The sequence below is a fragment of the Priapulus caudatus genome, unplaced genomic scaffold, assembly GCF_000485595.1.
Source record: "Priapulus caudatus unplaced genomic scaffold, Priapulus_caudatus-5.0.1 Scaffold29, whole genome shotgun sequence".
In the NCBI taxonomy this organism is placed as follows: Eukaryota; Metazoa; Priapulida; class Priapulimorpha; order Priapulimorphida; family Priapulidae; genus Priapulus; species Priapulus caudatus.
The window spans coordinates 293,355-313,271 of record NW_014577090.1 but is presented as its reverse complement, the minus strand read 5'-3'; the positions used below and the strand labels follow the sequence as shown (position 1 = coordinate 313,271).

At 42.8% G+C, this 19,917-nt stretch overlaps 3 protein-coding genes across 4 annotated transcripts in view; 2 read left to right on the top strand and 1 right to left on the bottom strand.

Moving 5' to 3' along the window:
- The window catches only part of LOC106815757 (dnaJ homolog subfamily C member 9-like), an 8,454-nt gene extending 3,854 nt beyond the window's left edge, over nucleotides 1-4,600 (top strand). The window contains exons 2-6 of the mRNA XM_014820266.1: nucleotides 827-979; nucleotides 1,165-1,284; nucleotides 2,015-2,123; nucleotides 3,426-3,528; nucleotides 4,143-4,600. Coding sequence (XP_014675752.1) covers nucleotides 827-979; nucleotides 1,165-1,284; nucleotides 2,015-2,123; nucleotides 3,426-3,528; nucleotides 4,143-4,343 — 686 coding nt within the window. The 3' untranslated portion in view covers nucleotides 4,344-4,600. The remainder of the gene's footprint in view (nucleotides 1-826; nucleotides 980-1,164; nucleotides 1,285-2,014; nucleotides 2,124-3,425; nucleotides 3,529-4,142) is intronic.
- Nucleotides 4,601-5,043: 443 nt separating this feature from the next.
- LOC106815869 (mitochondrial 2-oxoglutarate/malate carrier protein-like) lies at nucleotides 5,044-17,289 on the bottom strand. The gene is made up of 9 exons (XM_014820397.1): nucleotides 17,138-17,289; nucleotides 10,317-10,378; nucleotides 10,003-10,093; nucleotides 9,486-9,569; nucleotides 8,740-8,862; nucleotides 8,454-8,544; nucleotides 7,808-7,898; nucleotides 7,242-7,393; nucleotides 5,044-6,393 (listed from the first exon to the last, which is right to left on the bottom strand). The coding sequence occupies exons 1-9, from the start codon at nucleotides 17,203-17,205 to the stop codon at nucleotides 6,214-6,216; spliced, it is 942 nt and encodes a 313-aa protein (XP_014675883.1). The 5' UTR covers nucleotides 17,206-17,289; the 3' UTR covers nucleotides 5,044-6,213.
- Nucleotides 17,290-19,110: 1,821 nt separating this feature from the next.
- Nucleotides 19,111-19,917, top strand: part of LOC106815832 (probable Xaa-Pro aminopeptidase 3) — a 9,901-nt gene continuing 9,094 nt past the window's right edge. For both annotated transcript variants that reach the window (XM_014820361.1, XM_014820353.1), the window contains exon 1: nucleotides 19,111-19,240. In XM_014820361.1, coding sequence (XP_014675847.1) covers nucleotides 19,126-19,240 — 115 coding nt within the window. In that variant the 5' untranslated portion in view covers nucleotides 19,111-19,125. The remainder of the gene's footprint in view (nucleotides 19,241-19,917) is intronic.

The following is a 19,917-nucleotide window of genomic DNA, read 5'->3' as shown; positions in this document are numbered from 1 at the left end:
TCTTGAAGGAGGGCGGGGATGGCTGTACAAGATATCCCCCTGAGTATTCAAAAAAAAAAGAGAAAAAAAGAATAGCCAAAAAAGTATGGTTTGGCAACATACAAAACATGTGATAATTGTGAGAAATTGCAATTCTTACCTGCTGTTTAATACATTTGATTATTACAGGAGTTCTTACTATAGTAACCTACTGTGCTACGCTCTCTGAAAAACGTCATGAAAAGTGTTTTGAATCCTTTAACCTTGTGAATCTACACTTTCTGGCGGGGCATGCCCCATGACCCCCGTAGCACTGGCATGCCTAACGCACGCGGCTTGCCTGCGGGCAGCAAGTTAATTTTGCCCGCCGTCTATCGCCGATCATCTCCCCCCACTCCTCGGTACGGATTTACGCCCCTGGGTGGAACCATGGTGGAACAGAGTCGAAGCAAGTACTGTTCACTTTACATAAAGGCGAATGCCCACCCGAAAAGACATGTATCATGCATCGTTGGTCTTCAGTGGCAGTGCTTGCCTCGCCACCTTTTCTCACTCTGGATCACTCCGATCAGGATCTTTTTCGCTGAAAATTTCACTACTTAACTAAAAATTTTCATTTTGTTCAAAAAGTGAAGTCTCATTCACTAATTGGCACTTGAACATAATGCGAAGCGGTCCTCTGCTGAGACTGTGAGTGCGGCCCTGGTTACCGAGTATGTAGAGTCACAATGCGAGTCTATGCGGCTATGGGAAGTGATGATCTATGTGGCACCCTACTATTTCTATCTCTAGCTCGCTATATAATGATACTGTCTGAGACAGCCTATTCAATGTTGTTTCTTTCCAGTAAAGCGTGCTTACTACAAACTGTCACTGAAAGTTCATCCAGACCGAGTCGCCGCCACTGAGCAGCGCTCCGCTACAGTAGTATTCCAGATTTTAGGCAAGGTTTATGCAGTTCTCTCAGATAAAGAGAAGAGAGCAGTTTATGATGAAACAGGTAAATTAAGTTCTTAAATTTTCAAACGTACAGCATTTGGTTTCCCAATTTGCCGCAATTAACACTCTCTGAACATGTTTTAGAATTTGCTGTGGTGTGTGGTGGGATGATGTTTGCTTCTAGTAAACGATTCTTGACCCTTTGTCAAGCTAGACTGGTCTTCATGAATACCTTGCTTCTTGCAGGAGAGGTGGATGACGATAATGACATTTTCAAACAAGAAAGAGATTGGATGGATTACTGGAGACTGGTGTACCAAAAGGTGTCCACAAAAGACATTGAAGATTTTGAAGAAAAATACAAAGGTGTGTAAAATACGGTTTTCACATGTGTGTTTGGCGATATTAACACACTTTGTAGTAGCACAGGCACAGATAACTTCTGCTCTGAGGAAGACTATATAATGCAATACTATGCAATACTATTAATGCAATACAATTAATGCAATACTATAGCTCAAGGGGTCGTTGTCGTATCAGGTACTACAGATATGTACCTGAGGTACATATATGTATACACAAAGTGTACCAGACTTGTACTACAGAAGTGTACCATAACCCTAACACTAACCCTAACCCTAACCCTAAACATACCTCATATAAACATATAAACATAATACTAAACAACCTAAAACTACCTCGGTTACATATCTATAGTACCTGATACGACAACGACCCCATCTGCAATACTATGCAATGTTGTCCAGGTAAAGTCGGACACCATTGTTTACTATATACATACTGTGTGTATGTGAGGACTGATTCATGCATCACCACACTAGAGGCATAAACTTAATTATTTATACACATACATGTGCCATAGCTGTGCTCTCATCAATGAAAAACGACTTAATTCTAATCCCCACTATAACAACAAAACTATCAAAAGTTATGTCTTAGGCTTAGGAAGGCAAATAAATCTTCCCATTTCTCTCTCCTTTAATTTGTAAGGCACCTGTTGGATGGTCTGGGCAGAATATTATCAAGATATTTTTCGCCTACAAGCTAGATAGCCGTCTCGTTTTTGTGCATGCAGGTTCCGAAGAAGAATTGGAAGATCTGAAGACGGCTTATGTTGATTATGAAGGAGACATGGAGTCGATATTAGCAAATGTACTGTGCTGCACTGGAGAGGATGAAACCAGGTGTTGTATTTATACCTTAAATAGTCTGTATTTAGCTCATCTGACGTAGTCAGATCGAGCTTGTAGAATCGCATGATTCGTGCCGTACTGTCGGCTGTCCGTGCGTCCGTCGGCGTCAAACGAGTTGGGCCAAACTGAGCTCGATGTACGGTCACGATATTCGGACGTGGGGGGGTAAATCGAAAAGCGAGTTGGGATGTCCGAAGCTGGGGGGTCAAAGGTCAAAAGGTCAAGAGGTGTAAATAGAAGGGGGAACATTCCTCCTTAACTTAAGGTATTAGGGAGAAATGCAGAATTGCGGACAAATCTAAATCGTACGACCTAGCTCGTTGATAGTCGTGTAAGCAATCATGGTAGGGAAAGCGCATCACTTGTGCGAAATTGGAGCGTCACAGGTCAAAGCGTCTAATGGCGCACAGGCAGATTTTAGACATTTTCTGGAGGACTGGGTCGGTACGAGCGATGAAAACTTTTTTGTTTAGCGGTGACCTAGCATTTTTCATGGGCCTTTATTGAACAGGACCAGGAATGTACTTTCTGCTGCGACATGCGAAGAGTAAGTGGTCGGATAACCTTCCACCCTCAAGAGGAGCGGTTAAAACATGGAGTTTGGTTTACTGTTAGAAAGAATTTGACTCAAGCGTAGTGCTGAGTAAGAATCTATACATGCCTGGATGTATGAGGCCTACAATGTCAACGTGAAAATTTCAAAAGCTAAAATTTGGGTGAAGAAGGTTTAATGCTCCTTAATTTGTATAATATTCTATGGCATTCTGTAGCTGTCAGTGTGTTACATGTAACTTATGCCACTGCCAGTGGCCACTGCCAGTGCATTTAGTGGTGATAGTATGGTGTAGTTTTTTGCCTGCGTTAATTAGTTACAGGTGGCAGCTCTCTATTTAAGCCTGTATAGGCTTGCGTAGGTAAATGGATGAGTGCTTACCTATTCTGTCTTGCAAATAGCTGTTGCTACTACGTACGATGGGAGCTTCCATCTTTAATCTTAAGACACTTAAACGTACGTGCATCTCGTGGCAACTTTCATAACGATCCCAACGAACATTCCTTTGAGAAGGTTCCTGATACCATCCCTGTGCCTTCCACTGTTTCGGCGCGTATGTGAACACATTTGGGACTACCAGGGTTTACTAGAATCCCACCACTCCACCACAGAGTCACCGCAGTAGACGTTAGATGAGCGCTGTCGCTCCGCGGCACTTGTTTGTATAAGTAATATTGACAATGAAGTCAATAATGCTGACAACTGTTTTGTCAATAAAGATCCGAACCATTGCTGAACAGGTTTCGCAAGCTACTGAAGAAATGCATACAGAAGAAGGAATTGCCAGAATTCGAGAAGTTTGTGAACGAGGACAAACAGGCAGAAAAGGCTAGAAAGAGAAAGGTGGGTGTCCAGTTTCACAACATGTTACAATGCACATTATCTTTTAGAGACATTGAATCACAATGAAGCTACTGATCTGTGTTCCACCACAAAATCCCGCTGCATCTCAAAGTTCACACACGCACCTTACCACAACCTTTACGTTCCATCGTTACTGAAGAACTTTGTAATTGGCTGTAATTAACCTATAGGTCTGAGCAAGATAACGACTCCCTCCTTAGATACTGTTACTAGGTTGGTCAAGCTCACCTCATTTTTTGCAAAAATATTGACTGCAGCACATCTTTACTAAACATTTTTATTAGAACGCACTCTCGCCATACTGAGATTTGCAGGACCTGCCCATCAATCATGCCAGTCAGATAGGTCAATTCTTTCCCTGTGCTTAGGTATATAACACTCTCTGTTCCATCCGCTTTGTTACAATTTTGCAAGGGGGTGGGGGTGAGAGTGCTGCAATTAATCATCGTTGCACCTACCCCTCCGGTTTAGAAACGGAGTCGAAAAGCGTCGTCGTCGAATCCAGTTCCCCGCCGACGAGTCGCGCCGCGTCGCGTGCGATCGCGTCTCAATCGCACGCAGCTTCAGTGATTCGTGGGTCTCTGCTTCTCCAGGCCAAGCGAGAGGCAGCCGAAGCCGAAGAGCTAGCGAAGAAACTGGGATTGCGCGGCGGCGGCAGCGAGGCCGACCTCAGCGCCCTCATACTGCAGAAGCAGCAGTCGCGGGCCGCCGGCGCTGAGGACTTCTTCAGCGCACTGGAGGCGAAGTATGCGCAGCCGAAGAAGAAGGGCGACAAGAGAAAGCGCAAGCCGTAGACGCGAGGAGGCGATCTTCACCTGTGACGTAGATTTGATGTGTAATCATGGCTGGTGATATATAATAGCAGATCCATATTTTAGTTGGGTAAAGCAGTGTCTTCGTTGAATTAACAGCGCCATGACATTAGGGTTAATTTTTCCTCCACACATCAGTACTCAACTTTGCATGAACTGCATTATAAATAGGTTGCTCTATAGTTCAGGCTTGTTTGTATGTATATATTCAGTGAAGTAAATGTTTATAATGAATAGTATATTTGCTGGTTAGTTTTTTATTGTTACCCTGCAATTGCTCTAACAACTGTAATAGCTAACTTGGTAAAGATGCCAGCCCAGCTAACAGAAAAGAAGCCAGCCTTGGTAAGAGTGGAAGTGGAAATCAGCTAGCTTAATTAACATAACATCATAGCTAGATTAGCTAACTTACACAAGACGGCCTTATGTCCCATCGGGGGACCAAGAGGATAAGTAAGTAAGTAAGTACACAAGACTCCATCCAAGGTAACACCGAACCAGTATCATGATCAGATATGGTATATTTTTTGGCATGGCAGTCTCTTGCTGCTACTGTAAATTGATCATTAGTGCAGGTGCTGGTGTGTACTGAGTGCATGTGTAATTGCATATAACCGATACCAACTGACTGAACACATGAAACTACATAACTTGCAGATTTTCAACAAATATAACAGAAATGTATTATAAAAGTTGTGGTACTCGACCGGTGTTATATTAATCACACAATTTCACAGGACTGTATCAAAACGACAACTCTGACATATAAAACCAATATCAAAATAGTTCAACTGCAGGGCAGCAGGAGTGCATGGTATGTGTTCAAATGGGTAGCTAACACCACCCGCCATACCTACTCTCATCAGTTAACCTGCAACCGATTAACACAATGACAGAGAATATCGCCACAATTGGAAGCAAGTTGATTTCATAATGTTCTGTCTCCATCCATTCATTTCCCCAAGTAAAAGCAAAATAAAATTTCAGGTTCCATAGATGCTCGCGTGGAAAAACATGCTGTTTACTGCTGTACAATAGAATATGGTAGCTACTTTGTGCATAATTATCAGCAAATAATATGGAAGACTTTGTGGCTGTACTGCAGTACCGATTGAATACCGTGTACCATAAAATCACACTAACACCATCCACTTAGTAAAAACAGAAGGATGGTCGGTGAGAAAAAAAGCTTTAACAACCAGGATGGAGAACCTGGTTCGCAAATAAACTGAGTACAGTAATATCAGCACCTATTGACATAGTCTCTAACTAAACCTTATTGGATAGAATGTGACTAGTTATAATGGTTTCATAGTCATTAAGGATTTAATACACACTTGCTGGTACTGTGGTCCACATTCATGTTTACGTTTTAATGAATCGTGAACAATTCAAGCTAAATTATTAATGTGTTTACCATAATCAAGAGTTAAACAATAGTTTACGATTTTGTTAATAAATCATGCATTCTTAGTTAAGCTTACTCTGTTAGCTCGCATTACACCGTCTTCCCTTTATTCAATATTAGCAAATGGGGGCAAAAAGCGCATTTTGAATGACCTATTTTAAAATTCCCAACATCAACTAATATTTAATTGACCAGATACGTAGTTTGGTACCTACCACGCCAGATGTAGCTGTGCTACCAATATCATGCCAGGTATTTTCTATTCCTTGCACTAACCCTCATCACCCCCTAAGGTAAGCACTAGCTAGTGACTCACTACAATGCTCGGCCATCAAATCAATTAAAATTGTACAATGCAGGCCAGGGACGGTCTCTCTGTCTTTGACTATTATCTCTCTGTCTAACGCTAACACAAACGCTACCACAATCTACCCGTCGCTGCGGTTACAGGCCGCCGCCGTGACCCGACGTGTCGCCGAACACAATGCGGCGATAGTTCTTGTTCATCTGCTCGAGGAAGATGAAGGTGAGGACCGTGTGCGGTCCGAGGCGGGCGTAGTACGGCGTGAAGCCCTTCCACAACGAGAAGAAGCCCTCGTTGCGCACGACCTTGACCAGGACATCCTGCGTGAGGAGAGAGACGCGGACGCATGATGACCGGGAATGGATACGACGACACTTCATACGTCGTTTCCAGCGGCGAGCGAGAACACCCTGCCCCCCTGTGCCGTCACGAACGATGTGAATACACTCTCGTTGCAGACTGCGCCAGTTCCAGTGTAGTGTTTAGGATTTATGTGACTCCACAGTCAGAGACTTCTAATGTCAAAGCATTACTGTTGTGCAGTACCGTGTGACGCAAGTAGTTCTACTTGCGTCACAAGGGACTGCACAACAGTAATGCTGTTACAATTAAAAATAGTAATGTTAATGTTGTAGGGCTAGTGCAGTATGCAATAACCAACTTTGGTTATTGAATACTGCACTAGCCCTAGTGTAGCAGCCTGCAGTAATGTGACTCTGCAATCACAGGCCTCTAATGTCATTTCATTACTGTCATGCAGTCACTCACGGCACACGTAGTTGGTTATTGCATACTGCCCCAGTACTTCTTGAACTTATGTTTCAGTAACACATTGAATTTACATGACAATATCATCAAAAGGTGCCTAACGACAAATTAATGAGTTGAAATGCATACTGGCCGTGCATGTCACCTACTGCCATCTGGTGACAAGTCTAAACAACTTCATTCAGCTCAGGAAAAGACAGCTCGACCGGCCGTCGAAACAGTCGTTAACGGGTCGGCCTACTCTCATTTACCTCAGAATGAAGGCTACTCCACACACATTAACCCCCGCTTGCAACCGCAATCGCTCGAGCGCACCTCCACTCGCATGCGAGACCTGCTGGCATCGGGTCGAAGGGGAGTAGGGGAGGAGGAAGAGGAGGAGGGGTGAGGGCATACTCACGATGGCTCCCCTGTACTCCGGCACGCCGTTGATGACCTTCATGTTCTGGACGCGGGTCTTCGCGATGTCGACGGGCATGGACGCGGCCGTCGTCACGAGACCGCTGAGCATGCTCGCGACGAAGTGGCAGGAGACGTTCTCGCTGAAGTAACCTACGCAGGAGATCGGCGCCCATCAGAACACGATGAAGAAGAAGTGAAAGACTCAGAAGGATTTCAATGGGAAGATTCCACTTCGTACGTAGAGCAGTGCATTTTAAATCTGTGATTCAATAATTTCATCGGATCTCTGTAGTTCACATAAAAATAAAGTTGATCTCTGTTAGATCCATAATAAGTTGTAAGTAATTATAACGTATTATGGATCTAACTGAGATAAACTTTATTTTCACATTGTAAATCTGTAAGTCCATGACTTTCCAATATTCTAGTGCATTTGAGAGACACAGCCACAGAAATGATTAACAACTATTTCACGTGAAGGCATTAGCTCCTTCACAGCGTTAAAAGCAGCGAAAGGGAGGGGTAAAACCTGTCATCGGGATCAGGAACGTGTCGAGGGCTTACCGGTTGAGAGCAAGAACTGCTTGGCTTGTGAATAAGAAGCCAGCTGCGCAGCATTTACTACCATGGCTCGAACGACCGTCGGACCACAACCCTGCAATGTAACAACGCCTGCTGTTACCGCTGACACAACACTAACCGACACCGATTAAGAGCGACACCCCCAATTTAATCACACCAGCTGTTGGCACTATAACATTAGCTAGATCGAAACATAATTAGACAGTCTCGTTATTAATTACGGCGCGGCGCAGTGCTGCTTATTGCTGTTATCGTAAGTTTAAAATTGCGACACGATTCTTCTGCAGCACCAACAAATTCTCTGTCACCTGCTCAAACAATTACGAATCATTTATAATTGTTTCAGTAACATTTACAGGAAATTGCAGAGTACCATAGAGTGGTGTGTTGATAGTTTCTCGAGTATTTAATACCACCTTAGAGTGTGTTCTCAGTAGAAACGTGTGTTGCAGTTATTCAAGTAGATTTCAGAACCTAATACTACAACAGCTACCTTCTTATACCTTCTCAAGCCCACTGACACCCAGAAGCAGTATTTGTGCAGCTGAACGTTGCAATATAATGAAGACTGTGTCATTCGTCACATGCTCATATAAAATTTATTAAATTGGCAGCAATCGCATTTTACCCTCCATAGAGTAAGAACGCCTTCCTCCTTTATTATTCGGAAAAGAGCATCAAATACGTTCTTGTATGCCCGTTGCTCCGCAACAGGTAACCTATGAATAAATACAAGTATAACCGTACGACAGTACAACCACATTACTAGTCAACATCGACAACATTACATCAAAATTAGTCATGCTCACTACAGAAATGGACATGTCACTATTAACCTACTCGTGAAACACAAATGCACGTATCACACATACTGCTAATGCAGGAGGTACGTAATTCTACGGTGTCCTTCTCACCTTCCATCGGCACACATCCTGATGAGAGAAATTTCAGCAGGTGTGCCAATAAATGCCCCAGTCGCTCCGGCCACCATTCCAATGCCAGCTTTCATGAAGAAGTTTGGAGGTGAGCCATCTTTACTACAACGAAAATACAATGAAGCTGAAAGGTAAACGTCAGATTTCACGCAGCAGATGAATTTCAAGCTGGAAACAACTTCACTTTTGTGCAATTTGCCTATCAGCCTGAAGTGACTAGTAGAGAGACTATATAGAGAGCAAGTAGCTCCAACTAATTAGAAATGCGATAGGGGCATGCTAAAAATGTTGCTCAGTAACAAAGTTCCATAAAATCAACAACTTAGATTGCACGTGTGAAAAGCATATGAAGTGGTCTCGGTTTACAGACCTAACAATAATATTAAATGGGGGTGTAGTTACGTCACTTCACTTAGGTGAATAGTAAACTTATTTGACGTTTAACAATGCTGTAATACAGAATTGCAATGAAATGTCACAAATAAATAAAACCGATAGCGATAAAACCAGAGTAAGGTTTGATCTAGTCATACAACAGATTTAACAAGTTACAACTTACAGGTCGCAAAAACACTTTTTGCAGTTCAAAAACGTTTACGACCTCGATTTAAATATACAGACGCAATGTCAACTGCATTCTACCACGTTTTTGCCGTAAAATTTTTTTGATCTATACCGGGACAGCTGTGACCTTGATAAACATCTAAATACAGATGCAGGCTCACCCTCGGAAAAGGTCGAACAGCCAAGTGTAGATGCCGAGTCGCGTCGTCGTGTACGTGGCTTGTCTCAGCAAACCAGCTGACAGCCTACAGTCATAGATACCAGGTTAACTGCAGCTACGAATGAGGACCCACTTGCAAGATTTCGCGTAACATATCGAAATAATGCTCATGCAGGTTTCGATGACATTCTGTACTGGTTCTGTGCACATAGTAAATGAGTTCGCAATATAGGCAGTGGGTTCCTATACATTTCCTATCTATCTACAATGCTTGGTCCTAGTGAGGTTACAACAAACATAAAACCATGTAAAGTTGCACTATATAGGAGCCCCACTATGACCACACTAGCTGCCATGGATATAACCCAGTCGCACTTTTGTCAAGTGGATGAGCCCTTAACGAAGATTAGTGATATAACACAATGAAGTTATAATGATGCCAGCTAAATCACCATTACGACATGAAACGTTCATAGTTGATGTTCACATGTTACTTCTGTGAGCTGGAGTGTACAAACCCTGAATAGATTCCTATGATGCCTTCATTTCGCAATATACCAGTAACTGCATGGAAGCTTGTTTTATATTGTTTCGCACCGCCTCCTTCTCCTAAAAATAAGACATGGTTATATTGAATACAACTTATTACATACAAGTGACAATATGAAATTACCAGTAAAACACAGTAATTAATGAAAACAAATAAAATTATATTTTACTATAAATTACTTGAGTTTGGTAAACTAGCAATTCAGGAGTATAATATAAAGACGATAAAGGCACACACGCTCTCTCTCTCTCTCAGCTATTGTTGACAAATTGACATACGTACCGCTAAGCTGCATACGATTCTTGACTAAATCCAGGGGCTGTACGAAGACAGTGGCACCCATCCTACAGCAGAACAATAATTTTAAGACATATCCACTGATTGCCACAGGAAAGCCTTTACTAGTTGTGCGATGTCCCACCGTGTTTTTTCTATGTGACGATCACGTAACTGCTGTCACACTGCACCATATATTATTACTTTTGGCAGTGAAAAAGAAAATGCAAATATAAGTATAAATAGGTAATTTTAAAGTGCTGATCATAGTACCAGGAATAAATGAATAGAGAGCTCCTGTTAGTACGTTAACCAGAGTAGGATATAATTGCTGTTATTTTGTCATATCTTACAAATAAATCAGATATCGATAAATCATATTACAGCCTACAGTATATTTTAGATTTCTTTGTGAAATTTTAAAAGCAGTATATATATATATATATATATATATATATATATAATATAATGGCTGGTATTATTTCTCCGGCAGCCGGAGAAGCAGCGGTGAAAACCATCGTTAGTTCTCCGGCCGCTAGAAAATTAAGAACAAATTTTCTTGTTAGATCTCCGGCGCCGGAGAAACAAGTGTACGTTTTCAGCACTGCTTCTCGGGCTTTGCCGTAGTTCTAAGCAGTGCTGAAAATCATAGTTAAATTCTCCGGCAGACCGAAGTGTCCCACCGCTGCTGTATTAGGCGGGAAGATGGCCACGTGGTCTACCCAGCCATGTATCAGGATGTATCTAACCCTAACCCTAACCCTAATCTCAGCAGAATAAGGTGTGCAATAGTCCGCAAATGCAGACGTTATAACTCCGCTTTGCTAATCTGAGGGTGCGGGTTTATCCCCATTACTGGGGTCTGCGTCGGCTCGGACTAGGTGTGTGTTGTATCTCTCTTAGTGCATGAATTAGAGTAGATATTTTTTACCTCACATCACTCTTACTCCAATAAATTAGAGGACGCAGATATGTGAAACTCAACCACCACCTTTATTCCTAGAATCCGGAGAGTGCTCCTTCCCCGCCAAAACGATACATCAACAATAGAACATTACATCTCTTCTTTTCTTTAAAGGAACACAATAACCTGGAGCAATAAACCCCGTTGCCATATAACATACAATGTCCGAACTAAATTCAAACTTATTCCTGTAACACAACTGTGGAACAACTAATCTCAAGACATTGTATCTCCAACACAATAGAAACGAAATTCTACTCCATTACATAGTTACAGAGTACTTAGCAGGTGCTCTCTTTTGCCTGTGGGATCTACGATACTGGGTTGTCAAAGAAGATTGTGGCATCTGAGACGTATCTTCAGATGAAGCCTGAACATCTGGATCTATAATTAGTTCTGACACATCAGTGACATCACTGTCTGGAACTCCACTATTGGCTCCAGTTTCAATCATTGGTAGGGCGGTACTGGGGGGCTGACGCGCCGGCCGGGCGCGGTACCCTGCTACCTGCGGGTAGCCGTCCTTACCGCTCTCGTCCTCGTTATGGGGGCGGGGAGTACTAGCGATTCGCCGACGTTCATTTTGGCTAAATGCAGTAGGTTATTGCCATATAGAGGCACGCACTCTCCGGACGCCCTTCCGACTACAAGAACTACGTTACATAAGATTTGTCTACGACCACTGCTGGGACCGGAGGTCGACTGTTTGTTGACACTTGGGTATTAATTTGGTTTTCCTTCTTTTCACGCTGGACCAGATTGTGTATCCCAAGCAGCATACGCACAGAGGTCAAGTGCGCGATTGTCTTGGACGCTCGTCGGGTTAGATTTTGTCGCTTCGCTCTTTCCTTTCTGTTCGAGCATCGCAGATGTGCGGGTTAGCTCTCCCATATCTCATATTAGACTGTGCTGCCTGGGAAGATCGGGGGTACATTTCGCGCTCTCACTTTTACGAGTGTAAGACAATAGAGTCCAGTGGATTCTCGCTGTAAGTATGTATGGTTCAGATGGCCCGGGGGTATTTCGTCACGATAACTTTCCTGGATTCTCTCTTTTCCAGTCTAAGCCCTTCTGCCCTGAGCGATCGAGTTCTCTTCCATCAAGCGAACGACTTATGTTCTTACGGCGTTCTACTGGTCGCATTTGCTTCGGGCGCCCATTTTGCTCGATAGTAACCTTGAGGCCGGTGATTCCCATTTTGTCCCATCTCAGCGAAGATCTCTTCAGAACGAAACTGCTGTTGGTCCGCTTTATACTGACTTGATAGTGGGACTTACTAGGGTAGTCCTCATGCGCGATGAACTATTTCTCCTTAGCAATACGTAAGTCGTTACATTCTTTCACAGCGAGCTAGGTTTAGGAGATATCGCTATGTATTAGAACCGCTATAGTAGGGTCACTACGGACACTACGTATCGAAATGTCCCGATGTGAGAAGAAGGGGGTCCCGCAAGTCGCGGTTCGAGTGAAGCTGCGAACATTTCCTGCCGAGGTCGATCCGTAGTCGGTGCATGTGGTTCGGTCTCCAGCGGTTCGCGCTTACGGATCTGGGATGCGCGACTAACTGTACAACATTGACCGACTTCTTACGAAATACTTCGCTTGCAGTCTATTCGCATTGCCTGGGCCACCACAATTTGTTCCGTCGATTCTGTTTCGTCCCCACCCTAAATTTTGCCTTGCGTGTGCAAAGGCTAGGTTGCGGTGCGCCGGGTCGTACTCTTATGGTATACCAGATGACGGTAGTAGCTCGTCGTTAAGCACCCACTGTCTCAGCCACGCATAGATGTCGGTCCATTGGTGGCAACGACCGTCTTTTGGCATTTCTGCAAATCGGGACCCGATGCTTTTATTAGCTTTCGCGTACTCCACGGAGGTTAGGTTGCAGTCGTCAGCTCGCGGACAGTTTGTTCTAACTCCGTTGTAGTGTAGACGCTCTTTGTCCGGTGTTCGATCAGTTGGCTTTCGTGCACACAAGACCCGCGACAGTGAGTTTCCTCGTGACACAGGTGTGACATTGGCCTGGTGCACTGGGCCTTGAGCCACTTAGAATGGGCTGGTGACTCAATGAAGTGTGCGTATTCTAGTTCGCTTTGGGTCCTGGGGTCATTACCAACTAGTTTGAAGCTTACGGTTGGAGACGTGCAACTATTTGTCAATTTGGGCGCACGGGTAGGAACGCAGGGCTGTAGTTGCCCTGTAATGGCTTTGATGAATTCCGTCACTAAATTTTTTCGCTCCAATTTTTCGGCATACCTGTATACTGTACGCGATGAATTCTTCACGCGGCGCAAACTGAGGACCGCAGCGCTTTTCACGCGTTCTGTCTAGTTGTATCTAGCGTTCACAGTGCTCAACTACGATCGTCGTTAAACATGAATGGGTACGATACTGTTCCATCTTCTGTTCGCCTGCTTACTAGACACGGGACCCTGACAACTGGATGGCATCAGCTACTCCCTTAGGTGGGGCAGGCTCGTTTATCAAAAGTAAGCCAGTTATTGCTGGTAGCGAGAATGTCCTTCAGCTGAATGCATTGCTTTTGCTGCTCGGGACGCAAAGGTTGACCATGGTACATCCTTACAGGTTCTCGTTGCCGAAATTCGGTGCGGCGAACTGCGTGGTTACTTGCCCTAACACGATAGATCTAAATAGCTTACGACCTCTTGATTGCAGCTCGGCTGGGCTCTCGTCGTTCCATCACAGCTTTTTACCCTGTCGGCTCCAGTAGGCGACCTTACCGCTTTCCTGGATGTAGTTATCCCCCGGATGCATATCAAGTGATTTTTTTTTTCTCCATATCAAATTGACAGTTTTGTGCCGGGCAGTTCGTGTTAGGTCGCTGGATGCGGCCCCGTAGTTGCTAACTGGCATGTAGGGCTGTCCGTCACTCAGTGTGTTTCTCTTTATCAGGTCATGCACTATCGATATCCGTCAGAGTTCTTTCACACACACTCGATGTCCTGGCTCTTGCTGTTGCTATCTGTGTTGATACTTGCTCGCTGGCGGAAACATAAGATGCGTGATTCTTCTTGTATGGGATTCACAGCCCTCATGAAGTGGCGATATGTGCTGTGCTTTCGCTTGACACTCTGGAGACAGAGCTCCAACTGTCGAATAACGCACCACTTTACGAATCTATCTGCTCGCAACGCTTTGTGGACGCATTACTACTCCTTGGTTGAGGTTCACTTCCACGCGTGGTTATGGGTATCTGCCCGACGGATAAACTTGCCTCATTTGCTCTACCGCCATGGTCAAGACTCAGCGGTTAATTGTCACCTTGCCGCCTTTGTGTGGCGTCCACGAGCTACGACTGGATTTACGGAATAGTGGGGTGTGGGGACGATCGGTCGACTGGCTTCTGATGTCTAGATCCGCAGTAATTTTTTTACTCTTGTTCCATTCTACCCTTGATTCCTCAATTGAATGGGTTCGCCGTCATAGGACGGGTTGTGCTACTTGGCGGGTCCTACCGTGTGATTCAATGTGGGGTAATTTTGCCAGTTTTCAGTTTCCATCACGTTGGAACACATGTGGCTGGGTCAGTTCGTTGCGATATCATCTGGTTACATCGCTCTTACTGCTTGCAGTTCTAATGGCCAAATTTTCGGAGCACACGCTAGATTTGCGTCGCCGTATCTTCTACCAAGCAACGGTTACCCCTTTCTTTAAGATTACAGGAACTTCAGTCGAGCGACTTTTGTCCGTGCCTAATACACCAGTCACTTCCCTCTTACTGGCTAATGGTTGTATCAGGCCAGTAGGCCGTGGAACAGTTCTCCTCCCTGTAGTACTGGCGCCACACCGATCTTGCCACTTTATGTTGCTAGATTTTTATTCCCCTCCGCGTGTTTCCTCATGGCCCGGATTTGTTACTGGCTCGCAACCTGAATCCGACCCAACATTGCCTTCACGCCACAAACACATGTGCGTAAGCTACTTGATTTACACAGAACAAGTGAAGTGCATAATCTGGAATTACCAGGGGTCATTTGAGGACTTTCGCTAACTATATTTACCCGCCGACCTTGACTGTTGTCTACACACTTTAGCTAATGTGATCTCTTCCCTTTGCACTTTTACGATGACTGCTTTTTGGCTGGCATTTCGGAGTCGCTCCCAAGCTCATGGGACGTTATCGCACTCTTATAACAAGCTTATCTCTTACGTAACGGTGCTTATTATCGGATTTTACTACCATTGCTTCCGTTCGTTGTGCGTTCAGTGTCCACTTGACTCACGTTCTGTTGCAGTTTGCGCTAGTTTGCCGTCGACAAGTGCGGCATTTGGCCCCGTCCACCATTCGCTTGGTCTGCATTGTATCGGGCACGGTCCTAGAATGTCATTATGCTGGCCTTCTATCCAGCAGCTTCTCTAAGTAATCCGAACGAGCTTGCTGTCCGCAATGTGCTTTGATCTACGGTCTCATACGGCTTGCCATAATTACTGGTTTCGCCGCCTTCCTCACTACGTGTGGACAATTGTTGACGTCTCTCACTGGTCTTGCCTGGGTGTCGAGGTGAATGTCTGCTCCTCGCAAACGACTGTGAATTTATCTTGGGGACGGAAATAAGTGTTTCATGCCGTCACTGCTGATACATCATCCGTGACTCCTCGCGAGTGGCAGGTTAATGTGAAAACATGTCCTGCAATCAAGGTCCGGCCAGGTGAAAGTAACAGTTGCTTGTCTCGCGTGTTGTTGTTTGCTACTTGTCCGTATTCTGTCTTAGCGATGACTTCTTGCAGATACGAGCGTTTCGAACGCTGTCAGCCATCTCTTTGCGTTTGCCAGCGCGAGTGGACGCCGTTTAGCCAGGTAGAGTTGGTTTCAAACGTCGGTAGTCTTATTTTATCTCCTTGCAGATAATTTCTCGCACCAAAAGTGAAGTATTTTTCTGCGTACTCAGTGTTGTATCTTCATCGTCACGTTGCTGAATTGAGTAGGTATTTTTTTACCTCACATCACTCTTACTCCAATAAATTAGAGGACGCAGATATGTGAAACTCAACCACCACCTTTATTCCTAGAATCCGGAGAGTGCTCCATCCCCGCCAAAACGATACATCAACAATAGAACATTACAGTGTGCAACATCTGTACACGTCTTTAGCAATGTCTGACATCCCCGTCATGTCCTTTGTGTTATAGGACCTAGTTGCCTCTCCAAGGGCTTATCCGGCATGGAATTTGGCGGCATAGTCTGCTTTTTGCCGGAGTAGCTAGTTTGATTTGTTGGCTTAGTTGTCCGGCTTGCCGGGGAAATAATCACTTCGATATATAATATTATATATATATATTGAAATGGAGGGTTTAGAACAAACATTATGGATGGTGGATCTGCGACATGTGCGTGCGGCGTCGGTCTTTCTATAATCTTACCGGTGATCTGTGATGATTCTACTAGGACTAGTGATTACGAGGCAATGCAGCAATAGTACTAGTAGATTAATGTACGTACACAAAGGTATATAGCATATAGGCCTACCTGCTACAGTGCTATGGCATTGCATTGGACTCCCACACATATACAATCAATGACAATCAACGACTGTCAGATTTGATGAGTCATGAGATAGGGTTAGGATTAGGTTTACAGTTGATGATGCATGGTGATGCCTGACGGTCGTTTCTAAACAGGGATTCTTACCAGTACCTTTACGTACGTAAACTCGAGGCAATACAAGCGAGACACCGACTGATATTGCCATGGTCCCAGCCAGGTTGCCCTTGACAGCTTGTTGATGGGCACATGGCTATGCGAGTATATACCGTTTTATACATCCAACCACTCAAAAGTGAGTGTACTCCAACATGTTTTGATCAATTACCGTTCCTTGCCATGCAAAGTATAATACATACCCTGCAGTTCCTCCAAACAAGAACTTAACTGCATTTGGAATGCTTTGGATTGGAGCTTCACCACTCATCTTCGCGGAGTTTCTGACTTTATTCCTCCGTTGAATAATCCGTTCTCACTTGTTACCTGACTCGTTACCGGTCCGTTTATCGTTTCTGCCACAAGGTGGCATTGTGATCGCAAAGTTATCCAGCAGAAATCGTGGTGTTCTGGCAATCTGACCACAGAAATCTCAGCCCAATTACTATTGATAGGTTATTGGGCTGCGATTTCTATGGTTCTGACCCATTTCTATGTCTGTATCATAAAAATAGATGTATACTTATTACATATTGGGTATATATTTATTTCTATATTCTGTATATTTTGTTCTTAGATAACATATAGTTGATTTTGTGCCTGAAAACGATACTCTTGCATATTTCGTTCTTAGATTTTGTATTCTATCATCGCAAAAAGTAATGGCAATAATAGTATAAAATGAAGATTTATAAATAAATAAATGAATAAATAAATTATATATATATATATATATATATATATATATATATACCTAATGGTGTGTTTAGTGACTCGTGTGTCGAGAGTGTCAATACTACCATGAGCTAGTGTATTAAATGGAACATTTAAACTTAATAACTTAAATTTAAATTAAATTTAAATTTAAACTTAAAATTACTGTAGCTATAGATATAGTAAATTTTCTAATTAGATCACTCTGTATTTAATTGGCACTGATGAGTGTGGAGCATAGAAATAGTATAGATAACCTAAAAAAGTTATCTATACTATTTTCCTATGGTGTGGAGCTTGCGTCTATATGAAAAAGCTCTTGTATGCAATAAACAGAGCAAAGGTACAAGCGATGTCCTTATATCTTTATTTATATATATATATATGTATATATATATATAATATATATATATATATATATATATATATATATATATATATATATATATATGGTGGTGCATCACGCGCGCGCGTGTGCGCGCGTGTAGGCATGTGTGTGCATGTATGTGTGTGTGTGTGTGTGTGTGTGTGTGTGTGTGTGTGTGTGAGAGAGAGTGTGTGTGTGTTGTGTGGTGTGTGTGCGCGCGTGTGTGTGTCTTGGTACCGGTACGTAAGTACGTGTGCGCGCGTGCGTGCATGCTTGTTTATGTGTGCGAGTTAGTGCGTGCGCGCGTGGGGTGCTGTAGCTATAGATAACTAGGTGTAAATGATATAACACAATTAATACACGAAACAAACGTCAATCCATTGCAATTAATCATTAAAAAATGCTAAAATCCGCACGAAAGTGCATTTCCTACAGTGCCGAGATATTTACATCCATAGAAAGTGAAAAATAAAAAATATGGCGAAAAACGTCGATGTTGGTGTACCCTACATGCAATTCGTAAGGAATTTGTTGTGTGAAAACGCAAAACAACGATTAGGAAATCGCATTATAACATGGGGTTCAATGAGAACTTGCACAACCACGCACGCAAACACACACTCATATTATCAAGAGCTAATAATACTTTTTTATACCTTTTTTTATACCTTTTTATATACTTTTAATAATACTTTTAATAAATCTGTTGGCGTTCAAAGTATAGTCAATCTCTATATAGTATTATTAGCTCTTGATATGATATTATCAGGAGTAAGATAATATAGATTCTATATATTCTATAGATAGATATATTCTATAGATTCTATCTATATTATCTTACTCCTGATATTATCACTATCAGGAGTATATAATAAATGGTATTCACAAATTCAATATCTGGATTCAATGCGAAGAATAATATCATTTGCTACAAAATACATGCGCATAAAAATAGGGCAATACTTGCAGCAATAGATATACATACTTTTTGTTATATATTCTTCTAGCTGCTAAACCCAAACATTATCCCCTATTGGTGTAAGATGGCGCTTACGACAATAAAAATGGCGTTGCCTTGTGCGATTTAAAATTTGGCCACCCAACATAGAAATGATCAGTTGTTTAATTATGGCAGCCTCCATCGTGAAAAGTGGGGGTTCAACAAAATTACGATTATTTTATAATTGCGCCACACAATCGCACAGTAAAACAGGCGTAGTAAAAAGTAAGTAAGCCATGCCATTATCATAGCTTGTTTCCGTCTTCGATTTATGACGATATAGTACCCTAGACTTTGAAGACTAATATTTACGAGGTTACGTTACGAGGTTTGTTACGTAGATATGCATTGTACTTTGTACTGTAGCCAGTGTAGCTGTCGTAGGGCTACAGTACAGTGCTACACATCCTGCCATTCATGGTACCATAATCATGATGTACTTTGATAGTTACTGAGAGTCATAATGTATAAATGTGGACATGTTCTCATCAGTTGTTGTTATTGCATGTGATATGAATTTGTTGTTTCTGCCCCTAATTAATGCTCAAGTGACAAGGAAGGGGTCGTTGTCGTAACAGGTACTACAGTCGTACAGATATGTACCCGAGGTACATATATGTAGGCTAACTCTAACTCTAACCCTAACCCTAACCCTAAACATACCTCATATAAAAATATAAACATAATACTAAACAACCTAAAACTGCCTCGGGTACATATCTGTAGTACCTGTTACGACAACGACCCTTCGTGCCTAATTAATAGTAATACTAATAGTAATAGTAATACTAAATAGTAATACTAATAGTAATAGTAATACTAAATAGTAATACTAATAGTAATAGTAATACTAAATAGTAATACTAATAGTAATAGTAATACTAAATAGTAATACTAATAGT